Here is a 24,036-nt window from a genome sequence, read left to right as displayed (position 1 = left end):
TAAACACTGGGCGGGAAACATGTTTATTTGAGTCCAGTTCGGTTATATTTGCTCAGAGCGGATTGCTGATCAACAGAGACTGTTACAGACTGTGCTATAATAGAGGTAGAGGCTATTGTAGCAGTAATATTTATCTGTGCCTAGTAGCTATTGCATCACTACCACAGTTAAGCATGCCCTGAAGCATAGTATGGATCTTATACAGTGCTTACAAACACACAAGTGGTGGATAGATTGCTGTAATCAAAGTCTTAACTGTGCTGAGAGGGATATTGGAACGCAAACACTTCCAGTTAGTAAAGGGTTGAATTGGATTGAGATCTGACTCTGGGGGTCGGACATTTCAATGTAGACAGAGGTCGACAGCAGCATATGAAGGCAGCCTCCCATACTGGCTTCAACATCTACCTACCATGGTTACAATTTAGTCCAAACAATACTGTTCCATCATTCGTACCTCTGTTTGTCCATGTTTGACTGTTTGTTGCTGTTAGGTTTAAAATGACTCCCTGCGCCACATGAAATTAGTTTTTATCAATTTCACCTTAAAAGCTCAGAGCAGTGGCAACTGTCAAATAAACTGCCACATGTCAATAATTGGTACTCTGGTTGACATTGGCTTATTTAAGCACTGACAAATTTTTTTCACTTGATGTTATTTACCATCCCTGTACAGTGGGAACCTGTGGAAAGGGAAATTGCCTCAAAATCTGGCAAAGCAACAGATTCGCACAAAATACTTTTCATATATCACCTTGGTATCCACACTGTCTCCCATGTTTTATGTTTGATAATATACTACATGCTGTAGAAATGGATATCTTCTTGTTAGGAGGTTACTATGCTCTCAGCTGTTTTCTGCTACAGTAACGAATAGGTCTTTTATTTATTTTATTATCATAATTTCTTTGTATTTAGTTTCTTTAAAAGCACTAAGTTTGAACATTGTGTTTGCATATGTGTGGGTACCAAAATTGCACATCAGTGACATCAATTCATCAATATGACAAAAATATCCAAGTTAATAACAGTAATTACACATGATCTTGACATAATGGCACATGGTTAATCAGTGGCAAGAGGATCAAGCAGTGGAAGTATTTTGTACAGGTCTTCTTATGAAGTCACAGAAGTAACTTTGTAACTTGTTCTGTTGTCATTTCTAGCCGCATAATTAACCATCATCACCTCACCATCATCACTTCGATTGGGCTGTGAATAAACAAAAAGAATTTAGGTGAAAGTTAAGTAGCTTTAGATATTTGGCATGTAACCTATTATGTTTCAAATTGTTTTTTAAGCAGACAGCTCTTGGATCGAGCTGATGGAGCTTGGCCGAGCTTGTATCTCTAATCAAAGTTTGAATGTACGATTACCCTGATTAAAAAAAAAAAAAAAAAAGTAATGAAGCACTGTTTAAATAATCTCTATAAATAGAAGCCTTATTATATCGTCTGTGCGGTGTGAACTTCCTGCAGCACGGGGTAAATAAAAAAGTAGTCCTCAGTACAGATGAGATCTGCAAGATGAGTGATCTGCCAAGCTAAACAAAGATATTATAATTTGTCCTTGGGAAGCAAGCTGTGGCACTAAAAAAAATCATCTTTTTTGAGCTGGAGGAAGCAACTTGTAAAATCTTAATTAAAAGATTGTATCAGTCAAGGCTTTGCTTATGGAAAATAGAGAAATAATGGACTTAAAAGACAAGTTTTTACAGACGGAGTAGGGAAATAATTCACTATGCTGGGGTAGCTGGAATGAGAGGGAACTTATTTGCCGCAGGGAGAGAATTGGCATTTTTAATATCCACAGCAATGAAATCTCAATATAGCAACTGTGAGGCGGCAAAGTGTCATTTGGCATAAGATCCTTCATTTTTTCTTTATTTTCTCTGCTGTTCCTCTCTTTTCTGTACTCATTATGGCGAAAAACAAAGCGTAATTAACGCAATCATGATTAATTACAGCACAGCGTCAGTTTACACATCTGCCTAATTGCAACTTTCTCTCACTTTATTTCAAATGTTCAAGTAAGCAGAACTTGTCACATTATTTGTGTTCTGTCTTTCTCTTCTCCCCTAATCTGGTGTGCACTGCTGCCCAGGCAGGGACTGAAAGTCTATATTTTGCTATTTTGTTTCTTCAACTTTTTCTCCAACATTTTGATGCAAATTCCAGCTCGACAGCCCTTTTGCTCAAACACTCCCACACGTTACTCTCTCCGTCCCCTAAACAGCAGCCAACTGCTCATATAGAACTAGAGACGGCCATTTTGGAGGATATGGGCGAAGCAGGAAGTGTAGCACTGCCAGAGGCAACCTGCCAAGCTGATTCCCACAGCGATATATACATAGTAATACCCGTATTGATTGCTCTGAATATATTTATTGAGGGGAACCGGAAAAGCAGGCTGGGAGAAAAATGGAGGAATTTATGACAGCTAGTGCTCAAGATTAATTCACTTTTTAATTACCGGGAAGTACATAGGTATTGCCTGTCGAGTAGTTGAATTTAAAGCTAAGACAAACGGCAAGCAATGCTTGCTGAGAACGCAGTATATGGAAGAAAGTGTATGAATCAATAGTACATTTTTCCTTGACTCTGCCTCATAGAAACCGAGGCGTCTGTATTAGGTTCCCGAGCATATTCATGCTCGGTGGAGATTGGAGAGAGGGGGAGCTGCTTTCTGCACACGGTTTAACTCTGTTATTTCTTTCTTTAAATTGTGTATTATTCCCATACGCGTCTAGCCGACTATTCTATGCACCAGAACGACATGATTTTTTTTGTTACATCATTTTCATTCTGTCTTTTTTTTCAATTCACTTGGTTTCTGTTGTTTTCATGCAGCTGGAATACAATTCCCCTGCAGAGGAAAAAGCTTCTCCAGAATGTTAATGTATTTTGTAGGCAGTGCAAACCTGCATGTGAACACAGTTTAGCGCTTCTGAGCCTGGAACAACCATCTCCTGAGTCCTTTTTCACACCGGAGACCCTCTGAAGATGAGCTATTAGGTGTTTAAAGGCGAAGATAGTGACGATGAGGGAATCAGGAAAAGGAGGGTTTTTTGATAGATTTTTCACAGTGTGTTGTGTGTAATTTGGTTCACTGCACTGACTTTAACTTCCATCAGCAGGAACCTATCTCTTTCATTTGAAAAATGTTGGATTTCATCTAAAGAACATTAATCATCCCAAATGTGTTATAACCTGCTTTCAGCGTTCAACATCACACCTGCTGCCTTGTCATCATTCATGAAGGCCAGCTGGCGTTTAAGTCTCAGTCAAAAGTTGCGTGTTCACGTAATTGATGTCTGACGCAGTAAAGGACAGCACTCAACCACTTGTCATGTAATCATATTTGATTTATAACCCCGGCAAGGACCCATATCAAACTACCATCTCTTTTTTTCAACTAGTGACACAAACAAGCAGTTGTGTAGTGTGGAGAAAGCACATGCATCTGTTGCTCTGCAAAAATTCAACGTGCTTTAAAAGGAACACCATGGTTTTTCAAATATGAATCTATTCCTTAAAAATGAAAATATTTCAAGAAGTATGTTTTAATAAAACTATTTTAAGTTAAATTGATTGTCAAATGTGGAAAAATGTGTTGGGGCAATTAACTCTTGTATGTCAACTATTTCAAATCAGGTCATAAAAAGATCCTGCGGAAAATGAAACAGTCCTTTTGAATATATTCAGATTAAAGTTAAAAAAAGGTGCTTTTATGTGCTCTATACAAATCAAAGGCCAATTTAACTTATTAACAGTACAGATACATCACATACATAATGTAATGTAGGTACATATGTAACTGAAATGACCAAATATGAGTATTAAGATTAGTTGAAAAAGTATCTCCAAATATCCATAACCTTTTTTTTAATTGTGAAAACATCAGACACAATTTGATCCGAATGAAGCCAACTGAGAATCATTGACTGTGACTATTTTAGCATCATTTGTTTTTTTCACACTCTACTGTGAAACAGTTGTTCGAAATTCAAGGCCCAGTGAATGTGACAGGATTTCAATCAGCAAGAAGCTGTCGGCAAAGACAGCTGCACACCTGGCCAGCTCTCCTCCTACAACCTCCACCGCTAAGAATATTCACAATGACCCCAAACTGCCCCCCAACACACACACTTTCCCTGATCTTTGAGAGGCACCAATTGGCATATTTACATGTTAATGTTTCCCATCGGCTCTACCAGCTCATCTCCATTTTTTTTCCTTTCTGTCTCCTCTCAGCTCAATCTCCCACTCTATCTTCACCCCGAGCTTTCTCGCAGCTCCACTTTTCTTCCACCACCATCTCCTTCCTCTCTGACTCATCCTGAACTCCTCCCCTCTGGGATATATTTGGCCAGGCGACTTGAAACATATCACCCTCCCTCCTTCCCTCCTCCCCCACCTCCCACCCTCCTTATCACCCAGTGAATAACACGTTTCTGAGGCGGGTGGCCCCCGCTGAGGAAACAGGTGAGTAATGAGTACAGGCCTCCCTAATTAACAAGCAACTCTTTCTCGGCCATGCATGATTACTCTCACATGAACCGTGCGTGGACAGTTTTTGTTCGGCAGTGTGAATGTTTACAGTTGCCAAAGGTTCAAAAAGTATCCAACAGATTCAAAGAGACATCTCATTACAGCAAAACGTCTCAGTGTGCCATATATGACCATTGTGAGTAATTATGTGGAGTTCCTTTCTTTTTCAAAGCGGTTCACTGGAGAGTGAAGTCTCTTCAGCTATCCCTATTGCCTGCAGTTATATGATTTATGTGATTTCCCCTGAATGTATTGTCCCATCCTATGAGCTTTCTCATATTCAATTGTTTTGATGGATCTTCTAAGACAACACCTTTTTCAATAACGAAAATATACCCTTATTGTGTTCTGCCCAGGGTTTGTATATTGGTATTTTTCAACAAGTATCCTCAGAGAGGGTTGCGTTGTCATTTTTTTAGGGTTTATTTTTTCCAATAGTATATTTTTCAGTGCTTTCCGGGAGTCTCCCAGTGCATCTAGCTCATTTTTAACAAGCAGCATCCTCTTTCAGATGAAAGATTTATCTTTTGCACCTCAAACATATCCATCATAACAAGTGGCTGCAACTCAACAAAGCACACAAAGGTTCAGTTTATATTTCAACTACATTTCAGAAGAGGCGAGACAGAATTTGATCTCCACGGTATAGCCATTGATGTCAGGCGTGGTGGTTGCAGCAGCTCTGAAATAGCTGGCCATAAGATGTTCTCTGTCACTGCATTGTATAGAAGCACTAAGCAGCAGTGCTATAGGTTAAAGCACTGAGCTGGGTCAGAGGTGCATGGCCAGGCATGAAGATTAGATCAGAAAGTGCAAATGAAAGCATTATACAGCAGTGGTGTGCAGAAAAACTTCTCAGCACTGAAAAACATTAGAACAGGTTCCCCATTAGTGACCTAAGCGTAAGATATTGATGCTGCTGTGGGCATCCAGTGACCACAACTGGACAACTGAAGAGAAGAAAACTTGGCAGTGAATGACAAGTTTTGTTTCAACATATGTGGATGGACACCACATTAAAAGTGTGTATCATTGGAAGAATCCTGCCTTTGAGCATAATGTTGCTCAAAGTGTTCTAGACCACAGTAAATGGATACTTCTAGCAGTATAACCTGCCATGTCACAAAGCACTCATCATTTCAGGATGGCTCCAAGAACATGACAGTGGATTCAATTTACTTGAATAACCTACGCAGTCTTACAGATCTAAAGCCAACAGAGTTTTGGCAGGAGGTGGACCGGCGGGGGTTTGAGAATGAGGTGGACTGGCAGGTGACAAGCAATGAATCCAGCAACTTTTTGTTCCATAACATTTCATGACGCATCTGTACAAGCCAAACCATGTCAGTGAGGTTTGGTCATTGCAGTATCTCCCATGTACAGCATGGTCCCCTGGTGATAGTTCCACAAGCTTACAAAGAAATGAACAATTTCACTTGCAGCTTGAATTATATATATATTTATATATGTATATATATATATATATATATATATATATATATATATATATATATATATATATATATATATGTATATATATATATATATATAATATATAAACAAAAGGAGCAAATTTACATGTTGAGTTTGTATGTTTAGAGATTTGATATTTGCTGCAATGGTTGCCTTAAAGCTTAAGACCATTAAGGCTGACTGTTCTCCCATCTGCAGTGCTTCTATCATATATGGCATCTAAATCCACTTCTCTAATACAGTAGTGTATGTCCTTTATAGTGCCCCATTTTCCTCTTGTAGAAGTTAAACCCCATTTACTTCATCAGGGAGATCATCAGAGACTGCACTCATCCTGACTCTGCTCCATTTCCCCCGCCACCCTCAGGCAGGTGTTTCAGGGCAACAGCCACAAGGCTTGCGCTAGAATAACAGTGAATTTTTTTTTTGCCAGAACTATAAAATTTAACTCCCACGCAGCACCATCATTGTTCTCATGAACACCGTTGTGTATATCTGACTGGTCTGCACATTTTAATGCAGGCACTGCTGTTTGTAAAATCTGTTTGCTGAATGAAAATTGCACCGGTTATGTTGTGTGGTAATGAAAGCACTTTCTCTGTGCTCAGGTCACATTAAGAATTTATAATGGCATTTTTCCAGTCTATTGACCTGTATGTTTAACCATGAAAAAAGAAAAGTGCACAGTAAAACCTTGTAAGTACTTGATGACAGCCTCTCAAAAATACAATATACTTCCAAAACCAGCACAGAAAATACCTTATACAGTAATGTGTGATTACTAGTAGTATTTAATTTCAGCAAATGACTCAATTATTGTTCTCTCATAGGAACTATATTACTTTTCAAAGTAATTTAACCTCCTTTTTTATTGTCTAGAGAGTATTGTACTGTATTATTTACCAGCAGAATCTGTATTTGTCAAGTGACTCAGTGAATTTGTTGGTTATCTGGAATCATGGTTCATTCATCCCCTCTGCCCCAAGGAAGCCAGTTACTTTTTCAGAACTTTAACAGTCCCTGACAGCTGCTGACAAATTCCTCCTCCGTCCCAGTGCCGAGGAGCTCCCTTCGGCTGAGGTCCAGTTTGAAGACATTCTTGCCAACTTATCCAACACATTAAAGTCCTGGAGTCCTACATTGTCTGGCAGATTCTCTTTAGTGACATATCTGCTAATATATCAGGTCTCAGCTGGGGCGGTTGGCACACTTATACGGAGATGACAAGCTCTACAGTATATATGAGAAAAGTTGAAGTTAGGCCAGCTGTTGCCCTCCTTTGCTGTTCAGTGATGAGTTGAAACTTTGATTATCTCATTGCACGATCATAATAATATATTATTCTCTTTAATCTGACAATCAAATTAAAATTATGTCTCCAAAATAAAGGTTTTGAGTTACAATCTTGAACAATGGACACAAAATGGTGTGTAATAGCCTTGTTACCTCATGTGGCATTTCCCTTCTCTATTTCGTTTATATGCAATGCGGCCCAAGAGACATCATTTGTTACATTCTGCCAGTTTTTGTTAACTTTTGGCATGGTGCACCTGGAACGGCTGGAGGTCAGAAAATTTCGACCTCCGACACTGACCGGAACACAGCGTTAGAATAAGCTCTCAGGTCTTAAATTAGCAAAATCCCATGAAATGCTAAATTATTTTAATGTTTGCAAGCATTAGCATTTTTGTTATTTGTTTAAGTCATTGATTATGATCACTGGTTGAATATGTTACTTACCGGATGTTAGGAGTCTGTGCCAAATAAAGACATTTTTTCTTTATTTTTCATGTGCATGACTAACAAGGTTTGCCTCTCAAGTTGCGCTAAAACTGCTTTCATTTATTTCTCCCCCTTGGAACTCACCCTGCATCTTTCTTTTAACGATCTCACACTCACACTACTCCTCTTAATCTATGTCTGCTGAAGTGGTCTTTAATGAGGTGTGAACAGAGGACCACAACCCTCTCGCTCCCTCCTTTTCCCCTCTCACTCCTTTTTCATCTTCCCTCTTTCTCACCCCTGAGAGCGACAGAAGCAGACGGACAGAGCGACAAAGACGCTCAGCGAGCGATGGACACGCAGGGGCGAGGGGGGAGAAGGCGATGGAAGAGTTAATGGGAGGGAACGAGGTCTTTTTTTTCCCTATTTCATTACTCCCATAACCCCATCCATCATCATGTGATCACAGCGAGAGCAGATCACAGGGCCTGTGAGGGACACTTTAAAGATTTTCTCCCCAGCTGATACCAACGTCAGGCTTTACAATGTTTATGTGTGCCGGAATGTGTGTGCGTGTGTAATGTGCTTATGCTCATTGTGTGTGTGTGTGTGTGTGGGTGTGTGGGTGTGTGGGTGTGTGTGTGGGGAAGCAGGTCAGACTGGATGTGTTGCTAGCCCCTCAGCAAAAAAGCCTGCCTACTCCCACTCATAATAACCCACCACAGAATTATGGTTTTGTTGTTGAAGACCAGCCAGCTTCAGTAATGCATCTCGAATGTGTCTATCTGTCTGCGTGTGTGTGTGTGTATGTTTGCATGCCTTCCAGCATGGTGGGATCCCACTGATGAACAGCATATCGGCAGCGTGCCCTTGATTTGGATGAAGGACAGTATTTCTGCTCCTTCTTCCTACTTTGTTACCTTAAGCTTTAAAATGTGCTTATTAAAAATGGTGCCAGAACTTTGATTACCTCCCAGCTTTGGGATTTCACCTTCAGCTGGCTCAGCGCGACCTGCAAATCAAAAACGAGGATTCACATTAGAATGAGGGAGAACCTCTGCGTTCCCAGTACCCGTCAAGAGTTTTTTATTTATTTTTTTATGAAATTGAAATACATCCACCTTCTCAGCTGAGATTGAAAAGTGAGGTTACAGCAGAGAGCAGTGTGTCAAGCCCTTTTAATTGAGCCTCAATAGAGTAATCCTGTTTGCTAAGATGAAATTCTGGAGTTGGGTATTGTCACAGGGAAAGGACACAGGAGACCAAGGACTCGGTTTCAAGGATGGTTAAATGGCAGAAACGGCAGATAACTCAGCAGTGGGCACGTTCCCTTTGGTTTGAACGGAAACTGGCTGTGATGCCTGTAGAGCTTTTGATATCACACACAGAACACTCTCTATGTTTATTTCAAGGTAATAATAAGAATAATATTAGAAAAAAACTGTGGTGTTTCTACAACCGAATAGTTTGTAACCTTTAAGACAAAAACGTGGGGAGCTCTGGTAGACAAATGGTTCTCAAAGTAGCGTTTGAGACTCCAGCAAATAGGGAAACAATTTATTTTCACCATGATCACTGTAATTCCATCCATAAGTAATGCAATGACATCATATATTACTATTTGGTCATGTGTTTCATTCACAAATAATTTTGGCAAATGTTTCTTTTTCTATTATCAACAACATTTCTGTTTCTGCACTCAAACAAAACATGATATTCATCCCCCAACAAATTATCATTACATAAAGCACAGAATCTTTTAGACCAGACCTTTGTATCTTCCTGGTATTTTAGGGATTCTGTGATTAGAAGTTCTGAGATTACAGAAGTGTTTTAGTATATGATGGCATTTCCCTTTTGTATGCACTTTTACATGCAGTTCTACTGGACAGTGTAACACATAATCCTGCTGCTGTCGTGGCATAAAAGGGCATATTTCACAACAATTTTCACCTTCAAGCAATAGATTATTTTCAATGTTTTCTTCTCACCGCTCTCCTTTCTCCCGCCCATACAGCTATAATACTGTTGGGGATTAAATCGAAGTCCAAACACTGAAATGAATCGTCTCGATTTTACTTGCATATAAAATATCGCAGTTTGTTCGGTCAACATAAATATGCTGTGCAGCTGTGCTGTATTAATAGCATATGACTAAAAGTACGGGTTTTCTGAGAATAGTTGCAAGGAGCAGCTTTAAAGCTTTCAGGCTATTTTCAACCTGTGCCACATTTTCCATTCTCCTGTTTTTAACATCCTGGCAGTCAATTGTGTTCCTTCGATCACTATCATGCCTTCCTACCTCCAGGTACCACTGAAGGCAGTTGCTAGGAGGTGCTACTCTATAATGCATGACACTTGGCCAATGAAATCTCTCAACAGTTGAAAAGAATATTTGATTAAAATTTCTATTTGACATTTTAAAAAGAATACAGTTTTGCAGTTTAACACGTTTTTGGATCTTTTCTTGGGTAATTATAACAATGATCTCTTTGAAATGTTTTGATATCAAAAAGGGTTAAGACGTACATGTTTCTGTGTCTTTCTTGTTTTATCATTAATGCAAATATATAATACATAACTCTCAAACTCACAATGACAGTATAAGCAGCGCGCTGTGGCTTCATGTTTGATGTTTGCATCCCCAGCTGAGTTCTCTTCTCATGTTGCTATAAATACATGCAGCCACATCCCAGCCCGTGCACCATTTCCTCTCTTCAGATTCTGCATTGTCTCATGTAAGACAAACCATCAGAGTGGAAAAAAACTTGTTTCTCTTAAAGCCATACTGATACAAAATAATTTAAATGTATTTCATCAAGAAAAAGGTAATTAAGGTAATTAGATTTCTATGCACGGCATTGGTAACACAGAAAGCACAGGGAGAGGCATAATTTGATGTTGTACCGTTTTTAATTTGTAATGAGCACACATAGGAATTTTCCCAGCTTACTCTTCTTGACAAATTGCAGGATCCTTTATTTGAGGCCACGTTATGATTTCGTCTCTAAATTGATTGGACATCAAGACAATGGAAGAGGTCTTTCATTAGCACAAGTGGCTAAATAGCAACACTGAAGGAAAGTTGCATCTTTGGCTGGAAATATTGTGTTGAGTGCCTTTGAAATAAGAAGTACATCCAAACAAATCAAGTGCTGGTGCCAGTGCAGGAAGGTGAAAAGCAAAATACCTCCATGCTGTATTGGTGTGTCGAAATGTTTCATCAGTAGCGTTTGACATTTTAAGAAGATTTGCCCATCAGACAGGCTCAGTGTTTCTTTAAGATGATGCATTTAATGCAGTTTTTCTGCAAAGCTTAAAGTCTCCACTTCTTCCCCTGAACCACAAAATGCTGTTCAAATGCCTGAATTGGCCTGTGTTTAGGTTTTCCTCACAAGAAAATTCGAGCAAACTGTGGAGTATGTTAGGACAACAAATAGAAGAAGTGTAATGATGAGCCATGAATCCTGTTAGGAAGGAGGGGTGATGGTGGCTGGACAGGCCAGCAAAGCCTGTGAATTGACACAGGAGACCATCTTTCGCATCCCCTTATGTACCAGCAGTAATACTGGTTTCATTTAATTGTAACTATATCTTTTTTCCTAGCCTTAACCAACTAGATAGTACTTTGTTAGTGCGAATGACTTATTTTACAAGAGTTGGTTTAAATGCACATCTATCAGCCACTGCATGAAAACTCCCCTATAGGTGTCTCCTGTGGTGTCTGGCTCCAGGACATAGGTGGGAGATTATTTGGATCCTGTGGGCTACGACGTTGGGTGTCCGTGGATCGGACTCATTCAGATTGAGATCTGGGGAGTTTGGGGGTCAGGTTGGCACATCGAGCTCTTTGCCTTATTCTTGAGCCCATTCCAGAATGTTTTTTTTTTTGTGATGTGATTGAGCGTATTGTAGGAGGTGGGGTAGGTGACAGTGCCTTCACAGAATGCTTCTGTCATGAGGCAATGTACTTTGATCTATCTGCACAAGTGCCAGGATCCAAGGTTTCCCTGCAGAACACTGCATTCTAATGAGGTGATCAGTGTTATTCACTTCACCTGTCTGTGGATTTAATGCTGGGGCTGATAAGTGTAAATCAGCATGTAGTCCTTGCATAGATTGAGGTATCAATAAGGAGCTTTAATGTGCACAAAAATTTGCTGTCCTTGAAAAAACACAGTTAAGGCCAAAATAAAAAAGGCTCCTTTTTTTGATTTGATCAACTGGCATCTTCAAGACAGAACTGTGCCTTTAAATTCCAACTCATAGGAACAGAAATGAATGATGAGGATCTTGCTGTTTCATTACAGAATTCTCAGATGACATGTATTGCAAACTAATGGAGGCCAAAGGGAGCTTTGAATATTGCGAAGAATAACTGGATATCTAAATGGAAAAAGCCTTCTCTGTTAATCTGCAGCTGTTGAAATGATAACTAGCTGGAGGGCTTTTTTTTTTTTTTTTTACTTTAGCAAAAGAATCAATATCAACACGCATCTGTAGCTAATGTCTGCTGTGATGAGTTATATCACCAGAGAACTGGGGTGTGGAGGAACTGGCTCACTGTGAACTTGGAAAAACCTTCCTCCGTTCTTTTGCTCCTCTCACTAAAACTTGGCTCGTCTTTTTTTTTTCGAGGTGCTGCTCAGCAATCACCGCTCGAGTCGAACCACAAGTCATTTGTACTGAAACAAGCTTCATCCCTCGGAGTATTTTCCAAGCGTGCGGAGATAGAAAACCTCTCTGATGCCACTTTGAAGGCTAGAACCAATTAGGGAATCATTATAATGAGGGGCCTCTAAGTGCACGTCTTTTGTTACCCAGCAGCTGTCTAATTGGAGTTGGTGTATTTTTGAAAGGAGTTTGGGATGAAGGCTGTTCCAATGTAACTGTGATACTCACTCTCATGACTGACATTTTGACAATGTATATTGCTTTAACAAAAGGTTTTATATGCTTTAGTTTAAGGGTTTCTTATTATCAGTGTAATTCTATGTATTCTATGAATAGTTTTCTCATTTGGCATGAGAAACCAACATTTTCATATTGGCTTTGAACAGCTGAAAATATTGCGTTTCCTGCAGCAGCTCTTAACCTTCCCATGCCCACTGCAGCTGTGAATGATTTTTACCTTAGGGTATACTGTAGATTCAGAAATGGTTGACTAGGTACACAGCTGTTTTATATACAGTGTGTTTCTATTGCAGTCTGTGTCACAGCCATATTGTCACTTACACAGTCGTTCTTTTTACCAGGAATGAATAGCATTAGTATTGAAGCAGCTGCTGCTTTGAAAGCATGTGTATTGATGTTTTAAGGCTTTGAATGAGTAATTCTGAGCCATAGTAATTCATCCATTTTTTTTCATCTGTCCACTCATTAAATATTATATTTCTATGTATTTGTTCCCATTTTAATGCAGCCTTTATTGTGGTCTTTAATGAATAAATCATACTCCCACTGTCCACAGGGGGAGAAAGATGTGGAAATTAATGTGCTGCTCTTCTTTTCTTTCTGTTTTTCTTTTCACAGCTCCCCTGACAGACAAGCCGCCAAAAATCCTGTTCCCTTCAGAGAGCCAGATGAGCATCATAGAGATGGCGATAGGTAAGAAAACACGTCCGATCCCCTTCATTGATGGCTTGATTTTTGTCCGTCGACAGAACATAGGCTGTCATGGTAGCATATGCCTGCTTGTTACAACCGGCACCGCTTGAGATTTTTATATTGATAGGTTCTGTTCTGTTTAACTGTGGCTTCGTTTAGAAGGATATCTGTCCATTTCTTCCTTGCTGTGCATATATGAAATCTTGGGGTCAGGTTCTATGAAAAATCACAATGTTTTTTCTGGGATCCAGCCAAGATTCTTTATCACAACTGCCATCATTAGAAACAAGCTGATATTCAAGATAGGCCTCATTTCCTACTTGTTGTGTTTATAAGGTCATACAGTATTTTGTCATATATTTTAGCAAGGGTCCCTACAGTTTTCCAATGTGCTTCCATTTTAGCTTGATGTTGATGCTGTTTGCTATTTGCAAACTCAACACGTCCTCTGTGTTGACCCGTTCTCATGGCAACTTCAGGATAATCGGAGCTCATACTATCAGTGCACCAACATTCTCACGTTTCACTCTCCCCTCTGTTGCTACTAGTTTCTCTTTTTAAGAGATACTGATTCAAAGGGCTTCTTTATTCATATCGCTTAAACTCTGATGTTTTTATCATCACCGTTAAGCCACTCAAAACTTCCTGCACAAATATCTCATATAAAAGGTTTCCAGCAGCTTAAGCTAAATAATGGCTTCTTTCTTAGCAGGTCTTTAATGTGAAACATCTGCTGAAAGTATTGGATGCCACCGAGGAGAGCTCAAATCTGAGCAAAAAGATGGCATAGTAAAAACGACTGGTGGTGAAAACAGTATTCCTGTTACAAAGGGAGACTCAATAGACTGGTTAATATGACTTTTGTTGTTGTACTAATAGAATTAATACAGTTGAATTATAGATTACCCTAAATTTACCGTGAGGCTTGCACATGATTTTAGTAAAGCACATTATGTTTTTTTATAGCCCATAATTACCTGCCGCTCAGGGCAGATACGGATAAATGATCATTTTGTATTTTAAGAAGTTCTTACATGTAGTTTATTCACACCTGACGGTAAGAAAGGCTAAGGTGCAGTGAGCAAAGATGGAGTATTTAATATTCCGCAGCTCAAATAAGATTTGTCGTTTTGCTCTACTCTCTGAGCTATAGTGGAACATATATTGCAAATGTTTAAGCATGTTTAAGCACAGAAATTTTAAAACATTTCCACCGCCAACATGTGCATCTCTCAAGGCAAATGTGCTTGGCATCATGGGCACAGCTATCTCTCTTCTCGTTCTTGTTCTTGTTCTTGTTCTCCTCCTTCTCCTCCTCCTCCTCCTTGTACTACTACTAAAAAACTCTCTCCAGTGCCCTGTGCTGTCACCGTAGTATTACTGGTTTGTTAGCATTGCAGTGTTTTAAGCAGTTCAACCCTACTGATCTCCTATACCTATAAGTTTCATTTTTGTTTCAAATGTGCTAAGATCCGACTTAAAGTAGTCACACAGTGCTCAGTACAAGACTTTCAATTAGGTCTTTTTGTCCCTGCCCCTTTGTGAATGGACCTTGAGTTTTTATCACGGTGGAAGAAAAACAGGATGAGTCATTCTACACATTTGTGAATGAAAATGTGATTCAGAGGGTATGAAAGCCGTGTCCACTGCTTTTTCTCCTCCAATCTTATGGAGTGCCTTTTCATTATAATCGTCACATCTATCTCGGTTATCTTGTGCAATGTGAATGTGGTTCGTCTTTGTTCAGCTGTAATGAGTCAGTAGTAAATGGAAGGGGTCCTTCTCAGAAACCATACATAATCTTCCCGCACATTACCTTTAAGTTTATACTGTTAGCATTACTTCAAATGATTGCCTCCAATTCAGCCAGAGAATGGTAGTCTTCGTTTGCCTAACCAGCTTTGGATGCACAGGGACTCATGGGAAAATTCCAGCTTTGTGCCTTATTGGGCGAGAGCTCAGCTGTTGGTGGAACGGAAAATGGGTCATGATGAAGGCTTCCTTTGAAGTAAATTTGTCATGGATGGTGAACACAACTGGCTCGCTGAGGTAAAAGGTGGCAATCAGAAAATAGGCGCAAGTCATTGTAGCTGTAAATTGATGACGGATAAAAGCCTTCCTGGCTTTTTTCATTTGATTAAGTGTTTCATAGTGGATGATGGTGATTTTCAAAATCCATTACCCGATAGCTGAGAGAACGGGCAATGATGGCCAAAAGAAAAGAAATGTATTGCTTCTCTTGTTGTGGGTTCATTTTGATTTTCTGTAATTTTAATTCTCACTGTGTTCTTTATTCATTGTCAGTTTTGTTTTTAACCTGCTAGACCTTTATCCCTATAGCTACAGGAACTCTATCAGATTACATTTTTCATTTTGAATTTGATTTTCAGTGGGTGAGGACTAATAAGAATTGTGTGGGTTTTTTTTAATACTTTTCCCTCTGCTTCTGCACCCATTGATATTCTGCACAGAGTCAGCAGCTCTGTGTTCATAATTTATGAACACCTATTTGATTCTCTGCCTCTACAAGCCCCTATCACTTCCCTCTCAGTGTTTGGCTAGCATGCTCATGTCACCCACTTCATCCCAGTCAAACACAGCGTATCCTTTCAGGGTTGTGGCAGTTTTTTGGTGGAATTCTAATGCTCGTTCTCCCATGAAATGTAGAAGCGCAAATGGCTTCAGCTGACAGTTAATTAGGCAGGTGAGAGAGAGAGAAAGCAAGAGGAGTGGGGAAAGGCGAACACGGAGAGACACTCGTCAAGCTCTTGTTGTGGAACTCAAGGGACGATGAGATAGAACAGCGGCATCCGAAAATGGGGGGCCCCAGTTAATCAGTGGGCACTTTTCGTCCATGGCCCACTCCCTTTTTGGTCCCCTAATGGATGTGGTCGCTCAGTTATAATAGATTAAATTTTCAATGCTCGATTAAAACATGTTGTGTAAACGTTCTGCTCAGCCATCAGTGGGCATGTCTTTCCATTGCTTTCTCTGCGGGACAGATCGAATACAGTTTGGGTCTGTAATTCAGTCTGACAGTTCAATGCTTTCACTCTGTCTTGTGCAGATGTAGAATAATTGACTGCAGTCCAGCCAGCCAGACTAACTGCAGCTTCAAGTCCTTTTCTAGTAGAGTGCTAATGTGTACTATTTGTAAACACTTAATGCTTTGACAACAGCGTGATTCATTTCCTTAATGCACAAGCATGTTTTTGTGTTTTCTGTGGTGAATGAATGCACAAGAAATGTTCCTGACATTTCTGTGCTCTTGAACACCCCAGACCAACTTCCAGACACAAACCTGCTTCTTTAGCATTTATTCTGCTGCCAGGTCTGATTTGTTATGATGCTGCTTTCTATGCAGAGCTGGCAAGTCACCTGTAGTATCCCTTGCCTACCTATCCTGACATTTTATTTTCGGGTTAGATTGAATTTACGACCATTGTGACGGTCTGTTTGTGATGCTCATTCTGGGAATGCCAAGCAAGTTCCCCTGTGATGTTGATTGGCTGTTAAAAACTTCAAGCTCCCTTCAGCTGCCTTCCTCCTCGGGATATCACACTTCATCCCCTGACACTTGACATTCCGACACGGCTGCAAGTTTTCTGAAATTGCAGCAGAGAGAAAACAAAGTGATGGTGGTGTCATAGCCTCTTTGCTCAATTCAGCCACAATTCACTTGTAACCTCTAACATGATTGCTTTACTTTAAGAAGCCAAAGAGTACACCTTTCTGTCATATGGTTATACATCACCAAACTGCATTAGCCAATGTATCCCATGAGTTGTTTTGTGTCAGAGTAATTGAATCAAGTTGTATTCTCTTCCCCCAAAACTGCCTTGTCTTTTTTACCTCTTGTGTCTCAGTTAGTGATATTCTTTGTTTCCCACAATGCCCTTTGGGACCCTTAAGGGGATGGAAGTGAATTTGTTGTTTTCGGTCAAAGATGGTCAGTGGTTTTGCAACAAATTGTGAACACAGGGTAATGGTCTGAAGACTTACATACACCCCTATTTCAAACCCTGGCTTCCTACTCCATTTTGTATGCTGTGCAGGAACAAATCATCTCCAAATCTCTTGAAATTAATTTCTCTCTGTATGACTGCAGTTTGTAAAGAACAGTCTACGTTTACTCCTTGAATGACAACAAAACATGACTTGTACGAATTCTTTGCTTTAGATTATCTCAGTATTTTTACATGAAGTATTTGTCGTACAAATACACCACAAAATGACAAAATTATTGCAAGAAATGGGGTGGCCAAAGGTATTTGTCTGCCCTCCCCACATATCAGGGCAGTTTTGCCTGTTTTTGGTGGGCCTTTTGATGCATTTACCCAAGATAAGCATGAATTAAATTGATTATTCAAACACCTTCTTGAACAACCTGAACAGCACATTGGCCCATGTTGCATCTACATATCTGTGCCACCTTGAACATTTTGGCATCTGTTTACCCTTGCATCTTTCCATAGTTTCTGTATGCAATCACACTACATGTAACAGGCTGCTTCCAGTTCTTCCAAATGCACCTTTACTTTCAGTAAGCGAAATTTCAATGCCAGGGCTCAAAATCATCACCAGTCCTTTGCCAAAAGCTGTTAAACTATGCAAGTGGCTGATAGATCAGCTTCACTTACATGCCAAATAAAGTATGATTATCTCTTAAGCGCCTAGTAAAAAATAATTCATTCACTTACCATTTGGCCAGTGGAGAAAGAGGTTAATATTGCACCCTGGAAATGCTACAGCACAAAATGACTAATTGTGTTTCCAGATTTCGGAAAGGCCCTTTTCTGTTTCCACATGGCACTTTCCCGCAGGGTTTTTATGAAATGGTTTTCCCATTTTGGTTTGGAAGAACTTGACAGGCCTCCACAGAGACCTGACCACAACCTCATCCAACATATTTGGGATGAGTTTGAGTGTTGACTGGGCGTGCGACCTTACTAATCATGTTGCAGCCGATTTGGAGCAAACTCCTGCAGCCAGGTTTCTGGCTGAAGTAGTTTAGAAATTAGTATCACCCTCTCTCAGAAAGGTTCTTTGTTCTACACTGCCACTCTACAGCAATCTGACAATTTGCACTCATCTCAAAGGTTGAGCTTCGTAATTTGTTGGCTCGTGAATAATAACAATGTAAACTGGAAATGGCTTGTCAGTTATTCATCGGATGGAGTTACATTTTCTAATGATATAAACCGAGGACACCTCAGAACAAAACCATCATTATCCTGAATTGACTTGGAGTCGGCAGCCATGTCAAATTATAATTTGCTTTCCTTTGGTGATGATGAGGTTAGCTACATCAATTTATTGTCATTCTAGTGCAGGTCAGGTTTCTGTGAGACACCAATTTCTTTTAAGATGACATTGAACCCCTAACATTAAGCTTAAAAGGCCCCTCTGTATCTAAGTTTTTTCTTTAAAACCCTTTGTAGTAACAAAGCACTATTTAGAAGTAATGTTAAACCACATTCAGACAGCAGACAAAATGTCAACATTTTCCACACTGTTGAATGTGGTTGAAACTTATGCCAACAGATGGTTTTGAACTATGTAACCTTTACTCGACTTGATCTATCCATGGATGTTGATCATGCTATTATCCTGGAGCAGATTTCTTCCTGTATCTATATGGATTTGATATTCTCGTAGCGGCATCTTCTTGCATTGATCCAGCACCATTTTCAAACTTTAATGATTTAAATCGACTTGGGTGTCTTGCTGACAATCTGCTGTGGGATGAAGGCACAACATGACACAGAAAGGTAGGCATGTGTGATAGATCATGTCCAAGGTAAATACCAAAAGTCCTGGGGAAAGGATGTAAACGTCGAAGGGTCAGGAAGACGTAATGATCACATGAGGGTTTATTGATTTTGTTTTTCTCACTTGTTACATGGGGGCCATGTGTTGTCTGTAGATGACACCTGCCCACTCCATAGCTCTACTTTTATTCCACATAAAAACATATTATATACATCAAACAACATAAACCACAAAGTAAAATGATGGAAAGGATGGAAAAAAATAACAGAAGTAATACAGTGAAGGTTGAGATGCAATAACCCTGATATACTGAGTGGAAGGTCTGTGTAATTGACAGATGAATACATTTACATCACATAGACCCTCATACATCCTGGGAATACTTAATGGCACTGTCACACCAGTTGTTTCATATGAACCCCCCATTTTCACTCAGATCCCCATATTCATGTGTTACCATGATAACCAAATGCCCTGGCATAAAAGGGTACATCAGTTACACAGTTGTGGAGAGTGTTTTCTGACAGCTCACAGACCATTAGATGGTAGTTTATCTTCACTAATCACTTCTTACAAATCGCAGCACCACTTTGGAAGCAGACCAAGATAGACCTTTCCCAAACTAAAGTGGTAAAAGGTACAAGGTATGAACACATCCTACACAATAACTAAAGTAAAAACAAAATATTCAAACCTAAAACCCACACCATGTGCTTGGATGTGCACAGAAATTTCACTCTTAATCCATGAAGCTGATCGTTTTTGTTTTCACTCTCACCCAAAAGACAGCCTGGAGTGTTAAAGCTATTCACCAGCCTTTATGGCTAAGGTACGGACAGCACACACTGATATTTTCCCACGCAAGTTTTAGATTAAGCGCATCGCCAAAGCTTTGCACCTTTCAGCGCTTTTGCTCGGTTGTATAGACTATATATTCTGCCCGCAGGGGACCATCTCTGTCTAACTCGCTCCTAGGTCGTCTCGCACTTTGGAGCCAAGAAGTTCTCATCAAATCGCAAGCCACATTTTAGTTTCACAAAGAGTCTCACACAGCACAGCCCCAGCAACACCTATCCCCAATATCACACACAACACACACACACACACACACACACACACACACACACACACACACACACACACACACACACACACACACACTCACTCACTCACACATACACACCATTCATCCCTCTAAATGTCACAGGCTCTGCAGAACGCTCCAACGATGGCAAAGGTTGAGAGGCCCTAGGATCAATATTACATCATTTCTCTCAATTAGGGCATTATTTATTCCCCTCAAGTTATTGTACATCTGCGAGTGATCCTATCTGCATTCCTGGCAAGTCTCCAGATGAGTCAAGGCCCTGGAGGGAGGGGAAGACAGAGTGAGATAAAGATGAAGAGAGAGGAGGAAAGAGAATGAGAGAGATATGAAGGTAAGGGGAGTTTGGGCGAAGAGTCGGAGCAAGGGAGAAAAAAGTGAGCAAGATCATTTAAGATTCACAGAGGGGATGAAATATGATTGTGTCTTACCTTGAGTTATTACAGATGAAAGTGGATATAAGACAGCACACTGTCCCAAATGGTTAATATGCCCTGCAGCATGGAGGCATAAATCGTGACTGTCATATTAGTGAGGTGAGAGGGGGTTGCTGGTGGTGATTGGAAGGGATTCTTGGCAAAGGAATGCTCCCATTAGTGTTTTACATAAGTATGGTAATGAGGGGGACAGTCCGTGCACAAGACCTGATCAGCCTGCTGGACCAAAGAGGATCATTTTACTCAACAGTTGAGGAAGTTAACTAAAGCGCGACCGCAGGGCTGATACTGTGTTCGCATTTTAGATCATGATTGACCTCAAAAGTCAAGCTTTCGTCCCACATTGACTGTTCCTCGCTCTGCTTCCTGTCAGCAGGTCCCACCTGCAGCCTTGTGCCTGTCTCTGCAAACTAAGAGGAAAAATGGCTGAAGGCATTTGCTCTCCTTAGCAGAAAATAGCATCAAGAACTGGCCACGGCACTTGAGTATTAAGATATACTGCCTCTTGTCTGTGCCAGCAATGCTTCCCGTCTCTGGGTAGACCTATTAATCATAAATTGGGCTTTGGCATGTAGTTTACAGAAAGTCTGGTTTGTTGTTTTCTATTTTTATGTTCAAGGGCTAAAGCATTTTCTGCAATGCACCTGCATGTGGGCCCATGGGAAGGTTACAAGAATCGTGCCTTTGTCAAACTTGTATCTTTCAGCGGATCAATAGATTATGAAACTGTTTGAAGAGGCCCAACAAACTCTCTGACGCAAGAACAGGCTGTTCATGAAACATTGAAAGTCTAACTCAAGTAATGTGGAAATTCGAGAAAGAAAGTTGATGAATACCAGGTAGTGGTTTTGCCAGTTTTGGTGGTGTTGTGCTGTCTCCTGATGATGCCATTACTGTAGTGGTGTATTGGTCCTGAATGCGGTTAGAGCAAGGATGTCGGATTGATTGTTGTCCGCAATCAATCCTCCTCTGATCACTGAATGCAGTCTCAGTTAAAGAAGATTTTATTTTGTCTGAGAATGGTTAAGTGGCAATGGGTATGACTTCAAAATAAAAATAACACAGGATAGATGTGAAAGTGATGTGTTGTATCTTCAACCGGGATCACATTCCTGAGAACATTTTCCAAGGCCAGTACAGAATATTAGTAATCAAAGAGCAAATACCCGGTATTTGGAACTGACTAAATAACTGAAAATCTTAGTGTCAACTTCAGAGCAACCAGTGATGGAATGTTATTAACTAAAGTTTGATCAAATACTGCACTTGAGTACAATTTTGAGGTAATGTACTTGAGTATTTCCATTTTCTGCTACTTTGTTCTTCAACACAGCTACACTGATTTGATCATTTTAGATAACTAGCTACTTTTTAAATCTGGATTATACAGTACTGACGATAGTAGGCAAGACAAGTGAGTAAGGCCACAGATTGGTGACAACAGACAGACGAAGGATGCTGCATCGAGTATTGCATTTGTAATCTTTTTGTTTTTGTAAGCAATGTGATGAAAAAGAAGTGCTGAATATTTGGCCAAAATTGTGCACTGCAGAATAATCCAATATGAACATAACTCGATAAAGCAGAGCCCTATTTTCACTTGTTAATTTGAAAGATCTCTATGTGTTCAATGTAATCAGATCTGTAAAGAATACACATTTTTTTAAACTAGCTTTGTTGCTATTTTATTATTTCAACCACATTACAATGATAACATGAAACAGGCAATCTGGACACATTTCTTGGCAAAAGATGCAAGAAAGTTCCAGTTTAAGGGTGAAGTCCTTTACATACACCACAGTGTTATCATGCAGGTTTATAAGTGAGATACCACTGCAGTCCTGCAGGTGTTTTGACTTCAATCTGCTTCTTTGGATTACACTATAAATTACAGTCCACCAGCTGTGGAGTCGCTATTCTGGCTGTCAGGGCTGCAGTCACGGTGTGTGCAGGACCTTATGTTTCAGTACAACAACCCCTTCAGGCGCTTGTTCCCTGATTGTTACTCTGGTGCTTTTGGGTTTGTTTCAGCACAGTGTAACTTTTAAAAGCCACAAGTTTTTGGAGTTATCATTGGATTTTGCTTTATTTAGTCTTTCTCTGTCTGCTGTCTCCAGTGCCGCCGCAGCACATGTACCAAACAGAGTGCAGTCTGTGCAGTTCCCTTCCAGCTGTTGCTCTCTCAACAGCTGTGTACTTCAAAACTGAGCAGGAATTTTTAAATTGAATTCCCTCCTCCTCCACACACACACACACTCGCACTGCAGCATTTCTGTTTTCTTGTGCTCCTCCGTTGCCGTCATGTATCAGTAGCTTCAGTGATACACCCTGTCTGATAGTCAACGTGATTCAAGCACCAGCATATGGACTACCGACAGCAGGAAGACTCACTCTGCGACTCATTCGGCACCATGTGACAGCTTGGTACCCATAGCCACCTGCTTTAAAATTAAACTCACCTTTTAGTGTGACAGTTAAGCACGGTAACTTTTATAGCCATTCGATTAGCTCTTAGTTTAAACTGAACACGGCTGTGCCACCTTGCTCTTTTGTGAGCAACCATTGGAAAAACCTGAACTGTTAGCCAGTGGGGGAGACATTCATTTGATCTGGTGACACCAAGAAAATCTTTTCTGTCTATTTTTTAAGTTGTTCTGTGTGTTTTTGTTTTTGTTTTTTTCTTTAAAGTTTTATCTCGTCCTTGGACTTTGTTGTGCTTTCTTTCCCTGAACGCTCAGAGAAGCTCAGTAGCTTGCACTTTTGTTTTTCAAGAATTTATCAGCCTTCCCTCTAAAGCCTTCCACAGCAAAGTGTGGAAGCCAAAATGCAAACCCCTGCAAACTTTCTCCTCATCGCCATTCCCTTGGCAGCACATGTGTGTTGCCTGGTTGAACTAATTGCCTTTGCTATATTTTCAGCCAAACAGGTGGCTTTATTGGTTTCCTTCTGGCTGCACTTATGTAACCGTGCGTCCAGGTTGGACAGAGATGACAGCGCCTCCTCTTCGCCCGGAGCACGACCTTGGTTTGGCGATGCTCCCCCCCTGCACTGTCTTTGGTCTCACATTGATCTTTTGGGCCAAATTCTGATTGTGTGCGTGTTGTGTGCATGTGTTTGTGTGTGTTTGAGACAGAGATAGAGAGGCCTCTGATGTCTAGCCAGAGAGCTAGAGGGCCAGGATTACGGTCAGGAGGGCGGGGGGTAGGTGACAGAAACTTTGGCAAGGAACACATAAGAACACATGAGAGCAAAGATCTACAGTATGATGTCATGATAAGCTGCTGCTCACACACACACACGCTGATTTGTGCACATGCAGGCAAAATATAATATTCATAGAATGAGCCCAAACATGAGCAAATGTTCAGCA

The 24,036-nt window shown here is 40.3% G+C and overlaps 1 protein-coding gene across 10 annotated transcripts in view; it reads left to right on the top strand.

Moving 5' to 3' along the window:
- Nucleotides 1-24,036, top strand: part of LOC119015607 (interleukin-1 receptor accessory protein-like 1) — a 298,993-nt gene that overhangs the window by 190,020 nt on the left and 84,937 nt on the right. For all 10 annotated transcript variants that reach the window (XM_037091778.1, XM_037091773.1, XM_037091776.1 and 7 more), the window contains one exon: nt 13,278-13,352. In XM_037091778.1, the coding sequence (XP_036947673.1) occupies nt 13,278-13,352 (75 nt within the window). The remainder of the gene's footprint in view (nt 1-13,277; nt 13,353-24,036) is intronic.

The sequence above is a fragment of the Acanthopagrus latus genome, chromosome 24, assembly GCF_904848185.1.
Source record: "Acanthopagrus latus isolate v.2019 chromosome 24, fAcaLat1.1, whole genome shotgun sequence".
NCBI lineage: Eukaryota > Metazoa > Chordata > Actinopteri > Spariformes > Sparidae > Acanthopagrus > Acanthopagrus latus.
This window is presented reverse-complemented; position numbering and strand designations above follow the sequence as displayed.